We start from the raw sequence: 17,444 nt of genomic DNA, 5'->3' as shown, positions 1-17,444 counted from the left end.
GTTTGAAGACGACTTTTTTCAACCCAACAACATGTATGCCCTAGGATGCAGTTGCAGATGGTGCTAGCAGGTATTCACCGGCTGAATTTTGCACTAATAAATGGCAATCTTGTGGCTTGGATCCCGTGGACTTTTCTCAAATGACGAGAAGTTTGGCGTGTGGATTCACGGCTCTCGCGTCATGCCTTCGACAACAGGGAAGAAGCCACCCGCTGTGGGGGGTTGAAGACAAGGCGTCGGGGCATTAACGAGGCTGACAAGATTGGCTCGTACTCTTATTCCAAAGAGGTCGTTAATGAATGCCTGCTCCCGTGTACCCAGCTTGGCGCGCGCACCTGCTCCCACCGCCCGTATGTAGCACACCGTAAGCGCCTAAATTCGCTGCCGCCGGAAGGACGACGACGGTGACGGGCTGCTCGCGGTATCGAGACGCATCCAGGCCTGACTCGCCCCCGGCTCCGAGAGAAGAGACTGGGACGCCGTCCCCAAGGGCGTCTCCGCCGGAATCGATTGGCTGGCCGCATGATGCAGTGGCTTTCCCGGCGCACCAGGCGACGAACCTGCTTGTTGGGGGGGGCCGATCCCCATGCATTCAAGCATATTCCCTTTCAAGGCAGGTTTGGGGGGCGTGTGAGAGAGAGGGGACCTTGACGAAGGCCCTTTTCCTGCAGGGTAGCGGGCTTGTGACAGGGTTGACTGCAAATGGATCCTACCCCGGTTATCGCCCATCAGAATGTCCCACGGCATGGATGGAATCCCTGGGAACGTGCCGGGGGCCACGGTAGTCAACAGGCGGAAGCTGGAGTACGTAGACCACCTACCACGGGCCCAGGCCAGCAGCACCTGTTGGCAGCCAGCCTAGGGTCCATCCCATCCAAGGTCCATGGACAGACGGCGTAGGTAGAGAGTTGGGCCTCTGGAGCGCCAGCCGAGGCAGTGGTCGTTTGAGGCACAAGACGCTGGATGAAGCCATTGGCATCGGTCGTGCAGTCTTCAGCGGTGCTGCCACCGTGGTCAGCAAGGATCCGACGAGAATCAAGAGATTGCAAACCATCCCGTCTCCGTCTGCCGTCATTGTCGGCCTCAATTGTGCTTCGGTTTATCCGCCCACCTGATCGACGTCACGCTGGCGCTACGCTACCTACGGTACGCTTCTCTGTCTGTCTCTGTCTGTGCTGTACTGTACTGTACGGGGGCCCCGCCCCATGGAGTCCTTTGCAGCATCGCCTCCACCGCTTTCGGAGCCTCGCGGTGACCCTTCAACTCGCCTCTCTCGCTCTCTCTCTGGAGTCCCAGGTCCGGCTTTGTCATTCCAGTCCCCCAGAGGACAGCGCCCCCGCGGGTAAAAGTGGCCCGTCCGGGTTCGCCAGGACGGTCCTTGGTCAGCGCAACAACAACACCCTCGTTGCCCGTGCCCGTGTACATACAGCACAGTACAGAAGTTGGAGGGGAGTACCCAGCTGGAGCCGGGGGGCGTGTTTCCACGGGTTTCTGCCGTGTCTAGGTTTTTTTGGGTTGGCGGCCGAGACTGAGGCCCGGCTCCATGGGAATACTGTACGCCAACGATGTACATGTCGATGCAGCCAGGCGGTTGCTGAAGCTAATAAGGCATGGAGGAAAACGGCGGCAGCAAGCAGCAAGCAGCAGAATCTGGGTTGCATTCTGGACTACCAGGTACCTGCAAGGCTTGCCTTGGTTGGGTTGGTCCCCTGCTCTGGCTGGCAGGCTGTCTTGTTTCGTTCCTCATCTTTCCGTACCTAGGTAGGTATCGTGTGTACTACTTCGTACTGTATGCCGCTGCCGCTGCCGCTGCCTCGCCTGGGGTCCGTCACCTACAGTACTCCTCCCCTGTCGACGGCATGTGGATGTGGTGAGAGCGAAGCTAGAGGCGAACAAGACAGACCGCTGGCTCCACCCGAGCATGATTCATTCATCAGCCGCCTCGCCTCCTTATAAAGCCCGGCTTGGGACCCCTTCTGTTCGTTCGTTGCTGTTGTCTCTGAACGTCTTGTTTGATCACTCACTCTTGTTGCGTGTGTGTGAATATTGTCCTTCCCCCGGGTTCGCTCTTCTACCGAGTTCCAAAGGCGCATTCACCTGCTCCGGGCTCCGACTATTAAATCGTCTCGTCGAACACCTCTTACCGCTCTCTCGACTCTTTCACTCCTCCATCTGCACTCTCACCGTCTCTGCATCTCTACGGCTACTGCACCTTCTTCATCTTCCACCGCCTACTCCCCCAAACCAACAACCGCAAACATGCCTCCCAAGCGAATTCGATGCACCGCCGCCCAATGCCGGGAGCCCGCCCAGCGCATCGTCGGCGACTGCTCCTTCTGCCAAGGGCACTTCTGCGGCAAGCATCGTCTGCTAGAAGACCACAAGTGCACTGGTCTCGAGGACGTAAGTTTCAGACTCCATTGTCTTGAAGGCCAGTTCCGCTAACGAACAACCCAGTGCAAGAAGCAGTCTCACGAACGCAACGCTGCGCAACTCGAGTCGGAGCGAACCCAGGTTATCCGGGGCGTATAAGCACGACCAACGAGAAACACCGAGCGCCGGCCCGGGAGACGGGCGTCACTCCCACGGCCCACCGAAAGGCGTTATCCTTGACGGCCACGACGTAATGATGGGGTTTGGCTTTCGTTGATTTTTTATTTTGGTGGCATCTACATCCACAGGACCTGCGAGGCGTTGCCCGCCGTTGTGTACATTTCTATTCTCGGGTAGTTGAGGATGCTGCGTTGGCGTACAGGATGCATGGCTTTGGGGACATAACAGATTCCCCATTTCAGCGGGGGAGCCTTTTGAATTGATTCACCCTCGCAAAATCAAACAATGGAACCGTCCAGTATTCATTCATTCACATTCAGCCGTGCGAATCAAGACCAGAAGCAGCAGCCAACTGGCGGAATCAACCGACAATTGCAGAGGCGGTGACTTTGACCTTGACTCAGAATGGACTGACGATCCGTCGCCTTGGCTTGATTACGTGGTGCTGCTGGCCGGGTCTGGGTCTGGTCTGGCTTCCATTCAGGACCCTGTTGCCAACGCCAGCTGAACGAGGGCAAGACGCCGTCTTATCTCCGATATCGTATCGGGCGCGTAAATGATCTCGTGAGCAGCGGCTCTGGCCCGCGCATACAATAGCGCCATCTTGGCCGAGCCCACTGTCTGGACCGCGGAATTGTTTGTTTTTCAATAACTGATCGGTCTGTATGGTATCTATCGATAGGTATTGATGCGTTTTCAGTGTCTATTCAAAACGCCCGCCCTCAGCGCCATCGTTCGTCGGCCTCAAAGATGTGGTTGAATCGTTTCCTGCCAGGGCCTTGTCACTTGCTGGGATATATTATGGGGGTGGCTGGTTCCGGAGGCGGGGCCGCGGCTTCCCCCGCCGGATCAACTGTTGTCATCCCATCGATACCCTCCTCTTTCTTGACCACGACGTCTTGTGTAACCTCGACCTTGACCGCTGCGCCGTCTAGAGCCTCGAGCTCCATCTTCTCCGCCTTGATCTTCCGCCCCTCCAACACCTTCTTCCGATCCGCCGCCTTGCAGAGACCCTCCATTCCCAGGTCGCATTCACCACACTTGCGCCCGACGGGGAGACATACTGACTGGCCAAGACCGACCAGCAGGCTGTTTATCTCATGCCAGCGGTCTTTCGGTAGCCATGACTGAAGTGCTGCGCGCGTCTCCTCTGGGTTTTTAGTCTTGTTCCAGCCCCAGAGGTTCGTGATGCGATGCACATGCACGTCGACGCCGATACCCTCTGTGCGACCCCACGCGACCGACATGCACAAGTAGGCCATCTTGGGACCGACCCCTGGTAGAGATGTCAGTCCCTCGATAGTGTCGGGAATGTCACCGTTCCACTTGTCGCGAATAATCTCGGCTGCTTGCTTGATGTACCTGGACTAGGTTAGCCAAACCATCCTGGCGAGTGGTGACCGTCTCACGGGCAGGCACAGACTTTGTCTTGTTGTTGTGAAATCCCACCTGCCAGATAAACTCATTCAGCAGCTTCGGTTCAACAGCCAGTATGTTGTCTAGGTTCAGTCCGACCGGCGCCCCTTGTTTGTACGGCGGTAGCTCAGTCTGCAACCTCTTCATGACCACGGCGTTCACGGTGTCCTTGGTCTGACTCGACAGCATAAGCGCCACCAGTGTGTGGAATCTCTGGTCTTTGGGCGATGCGCTTCGATCCGCCAGCCGCTCGCAGCCCATTGTGTCTACGGCTGCGCCATGTGCTCGTCCGCCAGGGGCTCGCATTTTCCTCACCACGTCGTACATGGCCTCCCAGTCAGAGGGTGGCTCTATATTTGTCTCGCCGGTCGATGGGTTGGTCGTTTTGCGAGCGGGCTTGCGAGCGCGACGCGGTGCCTTGGCTGGCGGCGATGGGATGTCATCGAGGGTTTGGTCGGTGGCTTCGGCCTTGACGGAACTTGTAGATATCGATGATTCGATTTTCGTGGCAACGACACGCCTTCGTTTTCGAGAGGGAGGAGCTGCGATATCCTCAATATCGCGAATCGTAGGCTTGGACTCTTTCGTCGAGGAGGCAAAGGCGAATTGGGCAAGTGATGATCTCGTCACTCGTCTCGGTGGTGAGATTGGGTCCGATACGCGATCGAATAGCTTCGAGGCATCTCTTGATACCTTAGAAGTCCGCATTTTGGAGCTGTGACCTGTAAACTGGCTGTCGATATTCGGATCAAGCTTAATCGTAGACGCGTTTCTTGAGTCAAGTCTCCTGTGGCAAACCATTGCCAAAAGGCCCCCACTCTGACGAATCGGCGGCCACAGTGGGAATACCCCGGATTTCGATGCACGTTCCGCCAGGGACCAATTTCTAAGCAGCCAATCCGTTGACTCTATTGGAGGTTTCGGTTGCTGGGCAGCAACAGAGCTTCTGTGAGAACTGGATGATCATGAGTAAAACTGATCACATCTACGGACTCATCATGATTGATGACGCTCATTTTTGAGGCCTCATTAGTAGAACCAATTGGTTAGGTAGGTATAAAGGTAGCCTTAAAAAATAACAGCCAGTCAATTTTCGTAAGCTGCACAGCGACACAAGGTGGTGTCATGAGAAGTCAATGAGCTGCCAGCAATCACCTCCACCTTATCAGTTCTCGTGGATGAAAATTCAATGCCAGAAAAGACTCGTCATGAATGCACGTGTAAAACAGGTACGCATTGCGCACTGCCTGGTACGAATCAGACAGGGTGAGTGAAGTGGCCATCAAGGTAGCTATGTGCCGGATTGATCCATATAAGTAGGGCCGCTCCACGCCTTCACTTCACTTTGGTCAAGGAGTCTCGTTGTTACTCAATTATCATTCATTTATACTACATTTTGGGTCATTAAATCTTAGGGTCAAGCTTTAGCATGTCGACGACGGCACGGATGCAGTCTCCCTGCTTCATGGTCTCGAAGGCGTTGTTGATCTCACCAAGCACCTTGCGGTGAGTGATGAACTCGTCGACCTTGAGAGAGCCGTTCTTGTAGTCGGCGACGAGGCCGTTCAGCTGAGAGCGACCCTTGACACCACCGAAAGCACATCCCCTCCACACACGGCCAGTGACAAGCTGGAATGCTGCGAAATGTGTTAGTCTCTTCACATCTTGATAAGTTGGATATTAACTTACGTCGGGTGGAAATCTCTTGGCCAGCGGCAGCGACACCGATGATGATGCTCTCACCCCAACCCTTGTGGCAAGCCTCGAGGGCAGCGCGCATGACACCGACGTTGCCAGTGCAGTCGAAGGTGTAGTCGCAGCCACCGTCAGTCATCTCGATGAGCTTGTCCTGGATGGTCTGGCCATCAAGGTCAAGGGGGTTCACGAAGTGAGTGGCACCGAACTTGTCACCCCAAGCCTTCTTGGAGGGGTTGACATCGACCACGATGATCTTACCAGCCTTGCGGGCGGCAGCACCCTGGACTACAGACAGACCGACACAGCCGGCACCGAAGACGGCAACATTGTCGCCCTCCTGGACGTTGGCGGTGATGGTAGCAGCACCGTAACCAGTGGTGATACCGCAGCCGAGCAGGCAGGTTCGGTCCATGGGAGCATCGTGCTCAATGGTGACGACCGAGATGTCGGCGACGACAGTGTACTGGGAGAAGGTGGAAGTGCCCATGAAGTGGAGCAGATCCTGGCCCTTGCATCGGAATCGAGAGGTGCCATCGGGCATCAGACCCTTGCCCTGGGTGGCTCGGATCTTGCCGCAGAGGTTGGTCTTGCCGGACTTGCAGAACTTGCACTCCTTGCATTCGGGGGTGCTGTTGGTGAGGCAAGATTAGGTGATGCTACGACAGAAGGGTTGGGCGTGGGAGCTTACTAGAGAGCGACGACGTGGTCGCCGACCTTGACGTTGGTGACGCCCTCACCAACGGACTCGACAATACCAGCACCCTCGTGTCCGAGGACGATGGGGAAAGCACCCTCGGGGTCCTTGCCAGACAGAGTGTAGGCATCTGAAAAGTATCAGTTTGCTGCTCATACTGCTCACGAGGTCAAGCGGATGCTCGGAGCTTGATGACGAGGCATGCAAAAGAACTAACCTGTGTGGCAAACACCAGTGTAGTAGATCTGGATACGGACCTCGTGGGCCCTGGGGGGGAGGACCTCAATGTCCTCAATGGAAAGGGGCTTGCCGGCCTCCCAGGCGACGGCGGCCTTGCAAGTGATGGTCTACGCCATGAGGTCAACTTGAGCTCTTCCATCGCGAAGGTTCCATCTCCATCAACTTAGGGCGGGGTATTGGGCATAGATGAGGGGTAGCATAGGGTGGGAGCAAAACATACCTTGCCAGCAGTAGAAGCCATTGTGTCTTGTTGAGATGGAAGATTGAACTGTCAATGAAGGAGAGAAGAAAAATCGACAGACAATTGGGGATGAGGGATAGACTTCAATGATTCTTCTCAGTTACGACCAAGTGCGCAAACTGTTTATGTAGACTGTTGGAAACCCGTAACGCCAGATTCCGATCCCCGAGCAACTCCGTTAAGTTGCTACCTACCCCGCAATGGAGGTGAAAATCCACACGCACAATTCGGCTGCGATAGGAAAACTGACGCGGTGCCGACCAGAGGGGCCTCGCCCATTGGACCGTGATTGCTCCCGGAACTGGATTTGCGTGGGAGCAGAGTGCGGGGAGGTTGGCTGGGCGTGCCGAGGTGCTGCGCCATTGGTGCGAACTGCAAGATGGCACCGGGGCATGAGGTAAATGCTTCCCGAAGATGGGTAACTGACGAGACACGCAAGTGGGCGCAGTCCTGCGGCTTCGGCAGATGAGACCGACGAGACCGACGGTCTTGATCAGCAACGCCCGGCGTGACTCAGGCAGAGGCGCTCTCATTGCTGCAGCGTCGTGGAGTTTGTCCATTCACGGGGTCGGAAGGGGTTCCGTGGCCCGTCCTCTGATGCCGTGCCCACTTGCACCATCGTTTTTCGCGGTGGCATTCGGCAAGTTCATGATCACCTCAGTTGTACTATGTAGCTTGGCTCAGCGGCTGGTCCAAAAGACCGAAGCAAAGCGGAGGCGGTTCCGGACTTAAAGATAAGAGGTTCCATCAGGAGAAATGAGGCTTCGTAAGAAGAAACGAGTCGCTCTCCAAAGAAAAACTCTGCGCGCCTACGCTAACCATTGGTGATGGATGCTCTGCTCTCCCCTCACATTCCAGTTCAGTCGTCACCGAAATCCCTTCTTTCAGGTGAACGATGGCCTTTTGATGGTCGTGCTCGTCAAACAGGCTGCTTTATTACAACGGCTTTCCCTCTGAGAAACAACAACGATCCATAGAGTTGCGATGTATCCATCCCTGAAAAGTGTTCTACAATATAGCAAGAGGTGAGGTCGCAAATAAGCTTAGCCAGTGTCCACTTCGACTGCTTCTTTTGTCTTCATACGAAAAAATGTAAATGCATCAGCAATTTTGTCGCTCGCCTTGATCAAGCGGGGTGGACAATAATGAGTGGAACAACGGGGATAAGGTGTTTCTTGTGCCGGATAAACACCGGACCATGCGTTGCCTATCGCGATAGCTCCCAAAAAATATCCCAGGCGCGTCTCAACTCGCAGCCAACGACAACTTTGTCAATCCAACGCCTCATCAAACATCGCCATTCGTCGCGTCGCAAGAGGACGACCGTTAATGCGAAAACAGCGCTCTTACCGACTGGACGTATGACGGACCTTCCCGCCATCGCTGCGCCAAACTACCCCATCATTTGAGGCTCCGGGAGCTCTCGCAGCCTAGCTTCCTCGCATCATGGCCTTCAGATTCGTTGTTCCCGACTCGAGCCCTCCCGCCAGCCCGGCACCCTCGACGCCGGAAAAGGGCCAGAACTATGGCACGGGATTCTCTTTTCTTGGCGACAACCCCTCGACGACTCCAGCCGGGCCGCCACCCTCCTCGGTCGCTTCCTTCACGCCTGCTGGCGCGCCGACGGCCTCATTCTTGGGGAGCTCCATGATGCACGGTATGACCGACACCAAGCCCCTCAACTTTGGAGTCTCAAACACTGGGTCTGGGAGAAATCTTTTTGGTGGTGGTCGAACGAGTACCTCGAGTAACCCGCTCGGCCGTTCGATTAGAGGAAGACAGCCTTCAGCCCTGAGCCGCCAGCTCAGCGCCGCAGACGAGGAGGAAGAGGAGGAACAAGATGCCGAGGGAGAAATGGAGCTTCCGCCTCACAGGGGAAGCCTTTTCCGCATGTCTACCATTCCCGACGAAGGACAGGAGGAGGACGACGAAGTCGACGCCGAGATTGAACGATTTATCGACCAAGACATTGACGAGGATGCCCTCGGAGAACCCCAAGACGACGACCCCTTTTTCGCGGAACGAGAGGGCTCCTCTGACCCTGACATGTTTCTCAACATGCGCCACGATGATCGACCTTATGGGCAGCCGATCATTGGCGACGAGTCAGACCTGATGATGCTCAACACACCGGCCGCGACGAACCGAATTCGCAGGGAGGCAGAGAGCATCTTTAAGCAGTCTTCAGCCCATCTGGGTATGACAGCCAGGAAACAGGGTTTCCAGTTCGCTTCGATTGCCAAGAACCTCTATAGCCAGCATGAACCTGCGCGAGTCGTCGAGTCTGCGGACCTGCTCATCAACACCGAACAACTCGTTTGCCGGCTCTACGAGGAGGGAGTCGGCCCCGAGGAAGATGTCGAAAAGATGGACAACTCTCTTGCCAATATCACATACCGTCTGGTTGAGCTCTGGAACCAATACGTTGACGCCCTACCCCAACCCGAAGGAGAAGACTTTGCGACAATTGGCCCTGGACCTAACGCTGTTCCCTTTGAAAAGGCATCATATATCGCACACCTAATCCTTCGAATGCACCACACCCGTTTTGACAGCAACACCGATGAGGAGAAGACGCCGCCCTTGCCCGAGATCCTCTTCGACTGGATGCAGACCAGCCACAACCTCTACCCTGACCAAGTGCGCGAGATCAGCCGCTATAGCCCAAGTCCTGCTTGCCATAGCCTGTTCTGGCAGACAGTACGATGCGCCCTGCTCCGCGGAGATGTTGCTGGTGCGTCCAAGCTGCTGAGAGAGGCTGGTTGGGAGAACGTTCGCCGTGGACCCCGAGGTGAGCTGGCGTACACAGGCAAGGCTCTTGAGAACGTCAGACGGTTTGCTGCCGCTACTTGTGAGATCCTCGATCAATGCCCTGCTACGAGATCGGAATGGGATATCTGGAATAGCAACTGGACTTTGTTCCGAATCCAGGCACGCGGGTCTCTGAACAGGATGACGCTCTTTGCTGAAGGGAAGGATCAGACTGGCCAAGACCTGCTAGATGACGACTTCTCACCCCAATCACAATCGCTGTCCACAATGGCCCGGAAGGCTTCAAGCCAGATCCCCTGGGACATTTACGAAAACCTGCAAACTGTGTACGGCATCGTGCTTGGAAACCACGAGGCCATTATGGAGGTTGCCCAGGATTGGTGTGAAGCAACTGTTGGTCTGTTTGGATGGTGGGACGACGGCAATCAACGTCACAAGACGCTCAAGATCTCTCAATCACAGGCCCTGCGAGCGTCGTCTCGATTCGCGGGCTCAGAAGACTATTTCGAGCGACTGACGACCACCTTCCACATGGTCATCGACTCGGATCTTAACCCTAATGTAATGAACCCTGTCGAGGTGGCTATTGCATCTGCCTTTGAGGGCAACGTCAACGCCGTTCTGGGGTTCCTTCGAGTATGGTCTCTGCCCTTGGCCTGCACCGTGGCAGAGATTGCCTCATTGGGTGAATGGCTTCCCGCTCCCGATGGCCCGAGTCCTTTGCCTCTTGATACTCTGGACATGGATGATCTTGCACTATTGGGAGTGGCTCAGCCAGGGGCCGATGAATTGGAGGGGATCAAGGATACAACCCTCGTCCTGTACGCTAGGGAGCTGGCTGGCATTGAGCAGCTGTCGCCCGAGCGTGATGGCTGGGAGATGGCTATCCAGGTTCTTGGCCGAATGGACTCTCCTGAGAAGTCTGAGGAGACGGTTGGTGAGCTTCTTCGAGATCTCCTCGCCACACTGGATGAGGACTCGAGCCAAACGGTCGACAAGATCTGGGCGATATTGAATGACCTGGGCATGATCAACTATGCCGAGGAAACAGCAGAGGTAAGAGAGATATGCAGCATCCTAGTTCTGATTCAAGCTAACATTGGGATAGACTTTTGCAGAGATTCTGTCCAAGGCATCACACCGATACGGTGACGCCCTTTGGTATTATGCGCTCTCTCACCGACCTGACAAGGTTCGCGAGGTGCTCAATCTGCTCATGTCATACTCGCTTGTTCAATCCACAGTCTACCCTTCGGAGAAGGATCTTGACGGAGAACTGAGGGACCTGCTGCGGAAGCGTACCGAGACCCTGGAGAGACGCGCCAAGCAGGACTTGGAGGCTGCTCAACTTCTTGGCCGGATGCTGAGTGGCTACGCGACACTGCGCAAGTTCTACGAAACGAGAGACACGGAAGATCTTGAAGCCATTTCGCCCACGAGGGCTCTGAAGCTCAAGAAGCAAGCAGCGTCTGCATTGGTGGCCGTCATTTCCAGCTCTGACGACAACATCCGCGGCGGACTTTATGACGACACTCGAGACTCTGTAGTAAGCGAGGACTTTTTGCTGGCCTTGCTCGGCGAGGCTACTGTATTTATCAACCAGTCGCCTGGAGTCATCACACTGAGCCAGATTGACATTCTGATGAAGGCGATCGAGGATATCCAGACGGTCGGCGAACGAGTATACTCGGCATGTGACGACTTTTTCGGCCTGGTACTGGCATCTGCCCAGGGTCTGAAGGGCTCGAGCCCACAAGACTTGATGGCCAAATCAACATCCTCACTGAGCGGAAGCAGTTATATCATGAGCGGTAGCTCCATGCTGGTGAATCATCTGCACAAGTCAGTCTCAGCAGGAGGCAAGGTGCACAGAGGATGGGATTGGAGAAAGCCTTGGCTGGCGACGACCAAGGGAGACGATGTGCTTCGAAAGCTGCGATTGGGATTGGCTAAGGACCTGGCGGCGTTATGGCTGGAGGATGCTGATGGAGTCGCTGTGTATTAGGATGCATGTATTTGAGATGAAGGATTGAATGGTTGTTTTGATAGATAGATGGACTTGGTCTGGGCGAGGATGCGACGCCCATGATAATACAAAGCATTGAACGAATGGAAACAAGTAATATGCACAATGGGCATTGCCATTCAATCATTCTGTTAATGTGTATCTTTCGGGCTTGTGTTGTGTGAATAGCTTCCTGCATTCATTCATCAATCCACACCTCCCCTCGGCCGGTGGTCGGCGCAGGTGGAGCCCCACATCCCCGGATCTAGCCCACAAACTCCAATCCGCTCCTGCCAATTTACAATTGATCCAAAAATTTCCCCCGAACTCGCCCCCACCAAAATCTACAAACGACTCCATCGCAGCAGCTGGGGACTCAGAAAAGAGTCATCCTTTTCCATTGTCACTATACACCCGCGCACCATGGCTTCAATGGAGGTGGCCAGCCGCTCAGGCGGCGCCATGACGGTAAGTTGGCCTGTTGTCTTGTTTCTGTCTTTATCGCTGCAATTGAGTTGGTGTCTCTGTCAATTCAGGGAGACCGTACCCGACAACGGAGAACTACCACCCAGACTGACTCTTTGCTTTGCCTCGTATAACAGCAACTCTTGCGACGCGCCGGCCCCAATGCCGTCCGATCGGCTGCTGCCATCGCCGCTACGAGAGACTCCCGGAGAAACTTCTCGTCGGTCAAGTCGCTTCCCCCCACCTACGAGAAGCTCTACACCAAGTACACCGAGGTCCGTCGCGTGCTCGGCAAGCAGCGTCTGACCCTCGCCGAGAAGATCCTCTACAGCCACCTCGACAACCCCGAGGACTCGCTGCTCACAAACACCGACAATGGACGCAGCATCCGCGGCAAGGCTAACCTGCGGCTTAAGCCTGACCGTGTTAACATGCAGGACGCCTCTGCCCAGATGGCTATCCTCCAGTTCATGTCTTGCAACCTGGCCAAGCCTGCTATCCCCGCCAGCATCCACTGTGACCACTTGATTGTGGGTTCCAAGGGTGCTGAGGATGATTTGGAGGCTGGTATTCAGACTAACAAGGAGGTTTTCGACTTCCTTGAGTCTGCGGCGCGCAAGTATGGAATGGACTTTTGGCCTCCTGGTGCCGGTATTATTCACCAGACTGTCCTCGAGAACTACGCTCTTCCTGGACTGATGATGCTTGGTACCGACTCCCACAGCCCCAACGCTGGTGGTCTTAGCACTGTGACCATCGGTGTCGGCGGTGCTGACGCCGTCGAAGCTCTGGTTGGTGCTCCCTGGGAGCTCAAGGCCCCCAAGATCCTTGGTGTCCAGCTTATCGGCAAGCTCAACAACTGGGCTTCTCCCAAGGATATTATCCTCCGCCTCGCCGGACACCTAACCGTCCGTGGAGGCACTGGCTCCATCATTGAGTACTTCGGAGAGGGTGTCGACACTCTCAGCGCGACTGGTATGGCTACTGTGTGTAACATGGGAGCAGAGGTTGGCGCCACGACATCCATCTTCCCCTACACCGAAGCCTCGGCTAGATACCTCGACTCGACCCGACGATCGAACGCGAACAAGAACATCGAGGCTCTCGAGAACTTTGCCAGCAACAGCTCCGACCCTGATGCTCAGTGGCGATTCAAGGCCGACGAGGGTGCCGAGTACGACGACCTCATCACTATCGACCTGTCTACTCTGGAGCCTCACATCAACGGCCCCTTCACCCCCGATTTGGCCACTCCTCTCTCCAAGTTCAAGGAGGTTGTCAAGGATCAGCAATGGCCCGAGGTTCTGTCTGCCGGTCTCATTGGTAGCTGCACCAACAGCTCTTACGAGGACATGACCCGAGTCGAGAGTCTGCTCAAGGATGCCAAGGCGGCTGGTCTCAAGCCTGCTGCCGACTTCTACATCACCCCCGGCAGCGAGCAGATCCGAGCCACACTCGAGCGTGATGGTACTCTCGAGACCTTCCAGGAGGCTGGTGGTATCGTCCTCTCCAACGCCTGTGGTCCCTGCATTGGTCAGTGGAAGCGACAGGACGGCGTGACCAAGGGTACCAGCAACGCTATCCTGACTTCTTACAACCGAAACTTCCGTGGCCGCAACGATGGCAACCCTGATACCATGAACTTCCTCGCCTCTCCCGAGATTGTCACTGCCATGGCCTTTGCTGGTTCGACCACATTCAACCCCGTGACCGACAGCATCAAGACCCCTGATGGCAAGGACTTCAAGTTCTCCCCTCCTCACGGTCTTGAGGGTCCCCAGACTCCCTTCGAGTCCGGCAACCCTTCACTAGGCGTCCTGTCTCAGGCTCCTGACGCCAACGCCCAGATCGCCATCTCCCCTACCTCGGAGCGTCTGGCCTTCCTCGACCCCTTCCCCCCATTCCCCTCGTCCGACCTCTCTGGCCTCCGTGTTCTCGTCAAGGTCACTGGCAAGTGCACGACTGATACCATCTCTGCCGCCGGCCCCTGGCTCAAGTACAAGGGCCACCTGCCCAACATCAGCACCAACACCCTCAACACGGCCATCAACGCCGAGACTGGTGAGGTCAACGCCGCTTACGACCTCGACGGCTCCAAGCACACCATCCCCGAGCTCGGTCAGCTCTGGAAGGACCGTGGCCAGGAGTGGCTCGTCGTCGCCGAGCACAACTACGGCGAGGGTTCCGCCCGTGAGCACGCCGCCCTGCAGCCCCGATACCTCGGCGCCCGTGTCGTCCTCACCAAGTCGTTCGCCCGTATTCACGAGACCAACCTCAAGAAGCAGGGTGTCGTGCCCCTGACTTTCGAGAACGAGGCCGACTACGACAAGATCGCCGCCGGCGACGAGGTCGCCACCGTCGGCCTCTACGAGATGCTTCAGAACGAGGGCAAGGGCGATGTCCAGCTCCGCGTCACCAAGGCCTCGGGCGAGGAGATCCTCATCCCGACTAAGCACGCTGTCACCAAGGACCAGGCCGGCTTCATCCTCGCCGGCAGCGCCCTCAACCTGCTGTCCAAGGGCGTGTAGATGACAAAGCCAAGCAGGGGGGTTTGATACCAGCCACAGTAGGCAGGCAAGTCGCCGCCGCGGGACAGGTGTTTGGCTCTTTTCGGCGCTTCTATAACTAACGAGTTTGGACATTTGGATGTTTGTAGGAAACCAACCAGTGGAAAAGGGGCGTTTTGTTTGGGCGGGAGAAAAATGTCCGGAGTGATAGACTGTACATAGCAGCAATACCAGTTGTCCTGTTTGATTCCCAATCCAATCTTTATTCATCGTTTCGTCTCGTCTCGTGAGTCTGTATGTGTTTATGGATGTATGTAGGTTTATGTGTTCTATCGCTGGTAGAAGAGGCCTGATGCAGATGGCTCTCGCCATTCAATGACCGGCAACCGCGTGCAACTCCATGTTTCCCATCCCAGATGCTAAAAATGACAAACACTAAGAGAGCCCCCAAAACTCCATTCCTCGCAGCAACATCTGCTTTGGGACTGCTTTTCAACACCCACCCCGTCCATTCTTTTCGTAGCTTCGTGATGTTCCCTAGCGTGACTCGGCCATGAACTCGTGGCCGAGCCTATCCCTCTCAGATATTCCAATGTGCTTCTCATGTTCCTAGGGACTGAAGGGTCCTGCCTGTTGCTTTCTTCAAAGGGGGAGTTCGCTAAAAGCCTTCATGAAGAAGCGTTGTGTCTCTTCAGTCGTTTTATTGACTTGGTGCTGGCGTTGCAGTGCTTTGTTCATGGTCTCTCGATGCCAGGCACATGCCTTCAACCACGCAGGATTGTTGCGCACATCCTCTGGTAGCTCTTCTTCGGGGACATCTCCAAAGTCGAGAATGCGCTTGTGTGTTCTTGGCTGTGGAGGTCTGAATGGTGGATCTTTTCCTGCCAGCCGAGCCTGTTCGCATTCCTCATCCAACTTGGCCTCCCTTGCGTTTAGCCATCTTTGTCTCTCCAACACTTTACCGAACCATGCTTTTCGTCTAGGGCGGCGCTTGATCTCTTGGCACTTCTTCTTGTACCAATCTTCTGATCGATTGTGCATTCTATGAATGGCTGGGTTCACAGGCAGAAAGAGCCGGGGTTCTTCGCTTGAAGCCTTCGCCTTTCGAGTTTTGCGAGATGGGATGACAACACCGGGAGGCGGACGCAGATCTGACTGTCGATAGATACATGCATCGAAGGCAGCTGAGTCAAAGGCAGCCAGCATCTTCTTCCTACGAGCTTCATACTTTGCTCTAAAGGGTAGCATGACCGTGTCTGCCAGCTTAGGGTCTTCGTCGTCGTCCGAAGACTCACTTACATCAGCCATGTTGGCTTCGTCGTCATCTTCAACGTTCAGATCGATTGATTGGGCTGGCGGGGAGCGGATCCTACTCGATGACGATTCATCATTTGCCTGTTGAGATGGGATTTTAGAACGAGCCAATGGCGACTCCGGAGGAGCAGCATCGGTAACCTTAACGCCCTCTTGTTGAATCGGCGAGTCCGGCTTTCTCTTCTTGCGGGGCGGAGGGCCGGACGGGCGATCCTCCTTTCTCCCTTCAGCATTGTGTTTTTGTGGAGAAGCAGGAAGGACTTCCTGCTGTGTGGTCAGTTCTGATGAAGCCTTCAGCTCTTGAGGCAGATCAGGCATGCCGGTATCCGGTAATTCTTCAGTCGTCACCGATACTCGAATGTGGGCAGACACATGTACTCGCTCATTCGTCGGTGCTTCTGCCCCTGAGTCTCGTATTAAGATGGGCTCCGGCTCCATGTTCGTAACGGGAGCTGGATTCTTGGCCAGCTCGGGAACACATGGCTGCTTCACTGTATTGTCTTTCATACTCTCAGTAGCCTCGGTTGGCAGCTTGTGAAGGTCAGAGGCACCAAAGGACATTCTATCGGATGGAGGATCCTCCACGGCCTTGGTGACCTCTCCATTGGGCTCGGCATGAGCTGTATCTGATATCGGCGCTGCGCTAGGTTTGGGCTTTGAGGCACGATTTTGAGGATCATCCACATTGTTGTTTTCGGGAATGACGGAACTAGCCTGGCCGATGGACTCGCTGCGAGGTCGGCCGGGATCTGGTTTAGGCGTGGGACTTGCCGTCCCATGTGTTTTCGCTTCCGTGCTAGGTCTCCCCTGAGAGGTCCCGCCAGGTTTTGCTGGAAGCTGACTCTTGACTGTTGACCGCCCAGGCCCAGATGATTTCAGAAGGAAACGCCCTCGGCCCCTCTTGGCCGTGAAACCCCGATCAACCAAGCCGGGTGTCCTGGCATGAGTGGTGGTCGTGGGAGGAACACCGGATGCAACTGAGCTGGACCTCCGTGACTGGTGTCTACTGCAGAACTGTGAGGTGCTGAGCAACACTATGCTTCCACAGCCCGGGAATGCGCAGCTTCCGCCGATCTGTGAAGGTGCATTGTGGCCAGTCATGTCTACCACTGTGATGGTTTAAACCGCGTAAAGCTCCACCAAGCGTATGCTTTGGGGAGAACCGAGTTGCATGTGGTTGGAGAGAGAAGGCCCGGGGCTGACCTGAGGTAGAGGAACACAATCCAGACGTCGTGAGGCATATGATTCCGCTCGAGATTTGAGTGATGTTGATTTTGTTTGTCGATGAGTTGGGCTGGTCAAGACCAAAAATGAGGCCACCTATGATAGAATTCAGTAAGCAGATTGCAAACGCAGAGCTGAATGCGAGCGAGCACGATTGTGAAAACAGTCAAAGTCAGATCTTTTCAGTTATTATTGGCCATCAAGCTAGGCACCTCAGCGGTTCCGCCACGTCTTCCCTGATCCATTGCAGACCTAAGCCTGCTGTATGTCGCGGCCTTTGGTCGAGATCCGTGGCAGCGACGAGGAAGAGGACTC

At 55.4% G+C, this 17,444-nt stretch overlaps 6 protein-coding genes across 6 annotated transcripts; 3 read left to right on the top strand and 3 right to left on the bottom strand.

Annotated features, from left to right (window-relative positions):
- Positions 1-2,259: 2,259 nt before the first annotated feature.
- Positions 2,260-2,532, top strand: LRP88_02863 (AN1-type zinc finger protein; the record flags this gene model as incomplete). Its single annotated transcript, XM_083239501.1, has 2 exons — positions 2,260-2,403; positions 2,458-2,532. The coding sequence occupies 2 exons, from the start codon at positions 2,260-2,262 to the stop codon at positions 2,530-2,532; spliced, it is 219 nt and encodes a 72-aa protein (XP_083104631.1).
- An 803-nt stretch (positions 2,533-3,335) lies between these two features.
- On the bottom strand, positions 3,336-4,770 carry LRP88_02862 (DNA glycosylase; the record flags this gene model as incomplete). Its single annotated transcript, XM_083239500.1, has 2 exons — positions 3,336-3,920; positions 3,973-4,770. 2 exons carry the CDS (start codon positions 4,768-4,770, stop codon positions 3,336-3,338), a joined length of 1,383 nt encoding a protein of 460 aa, XP_083104630.1.
- Positions 4,771-5,373: 603 nt separating this feature from the next.
- Positions 5,374-6,842, bottom strand: LRP88_02861 (bifunctional alcohol dehydrogenase/S-(hydroxymethyl)glutathione dehydrogenase; the record flags this gene model as incomplete). The annotated part of the gene is made up of 5 exons (XM_083239499.1): positions 5,374-5,606; positions 5,659-6,296; positions 6,356-6,491; positions 6,579-6,708; positions 6,822-6,842. The coding sequence occupies 5 exons, from the start codon at positions 6,840-6,842 to the stop codon at positions 5,374-5,376; spliced, it is 1,158 nt and encodes a 385-aa protein (XP_083104629.1).
- A 1,446-nt stretch (positions 6,843-8,288) lies between these two features.
- On the top strand, positions 8,289-11,619 carry LRP88_02860 (uncharacterized protein; the record flags this gene model as incomplete). The annotated part of the gene is made up of 2 exons (XM_083239498.1): positions 8,289-10,670; positions 10,723-11,619. The coding sequence occupies 2 exons, from the start codon at positions 8,289-8,291 to the stop codon at positions 11,617-11,619; spliced, it is 3,279 nt and encodes a 1,092-aa protein (XP_083104628.1).
- Positions 11,620-12,042: 423 nt separating this feature from the next.
- Positions 12,043-14,612, top strand: LRP88_02859 (aconitate hydratase ACO2; the record flags this gene model as incomplete). Its single annotated transcript, XM_083239497.1, has 2 exons — positions 12,043-12,087; positions 12,222-14,612. 2 exons carry the CDS (start codon positions 12,043-12,045, stop codon positions 14,610-14,612), a joined length of 2,436 nt encoding a protein of 811 aa, XP_083104627.1.
- Positions 14,613-15,233: 621 nt separating this feature from the next.
- Positions 15,234-17,006, bottom strand: LRP88_02858 (uncharacterized protein; the record flags this gene model as incomplete). Its single annotated transcript, XM_083239496.1, has 1 exon — positions 15,234-17,006. One exon carries the CDS (start codon positions 17,004-17,006, stop codon positions 15,234-15,236), a length of 1,773 nt encoding a protein of 590 aa, XP_083104626.1.
- Between the last annotated feature and the right edge of the window lie 438 nt (positions 17,007-17,444).

Source organism: Fusarium phalaenopsidis (genome assembly GCF_050370095.1).
Source record: "Fusarium phalaenopsidis strain FUZ10S chromosome Unknown contig_32286, whole genome shotgun sequence".
In the NCBI taxonomy this organism is placed as follows: domain Eukaryota; kingdom Fungi; phylum Ascomycota; class Sordariomycetes; order Hypocreales; family Nectriaceae; genus Fusarium; species Fusarium phalaenopsidis.
This window is presented reverse-complemented; position numbering and strand designations above follow the sequence as displayed.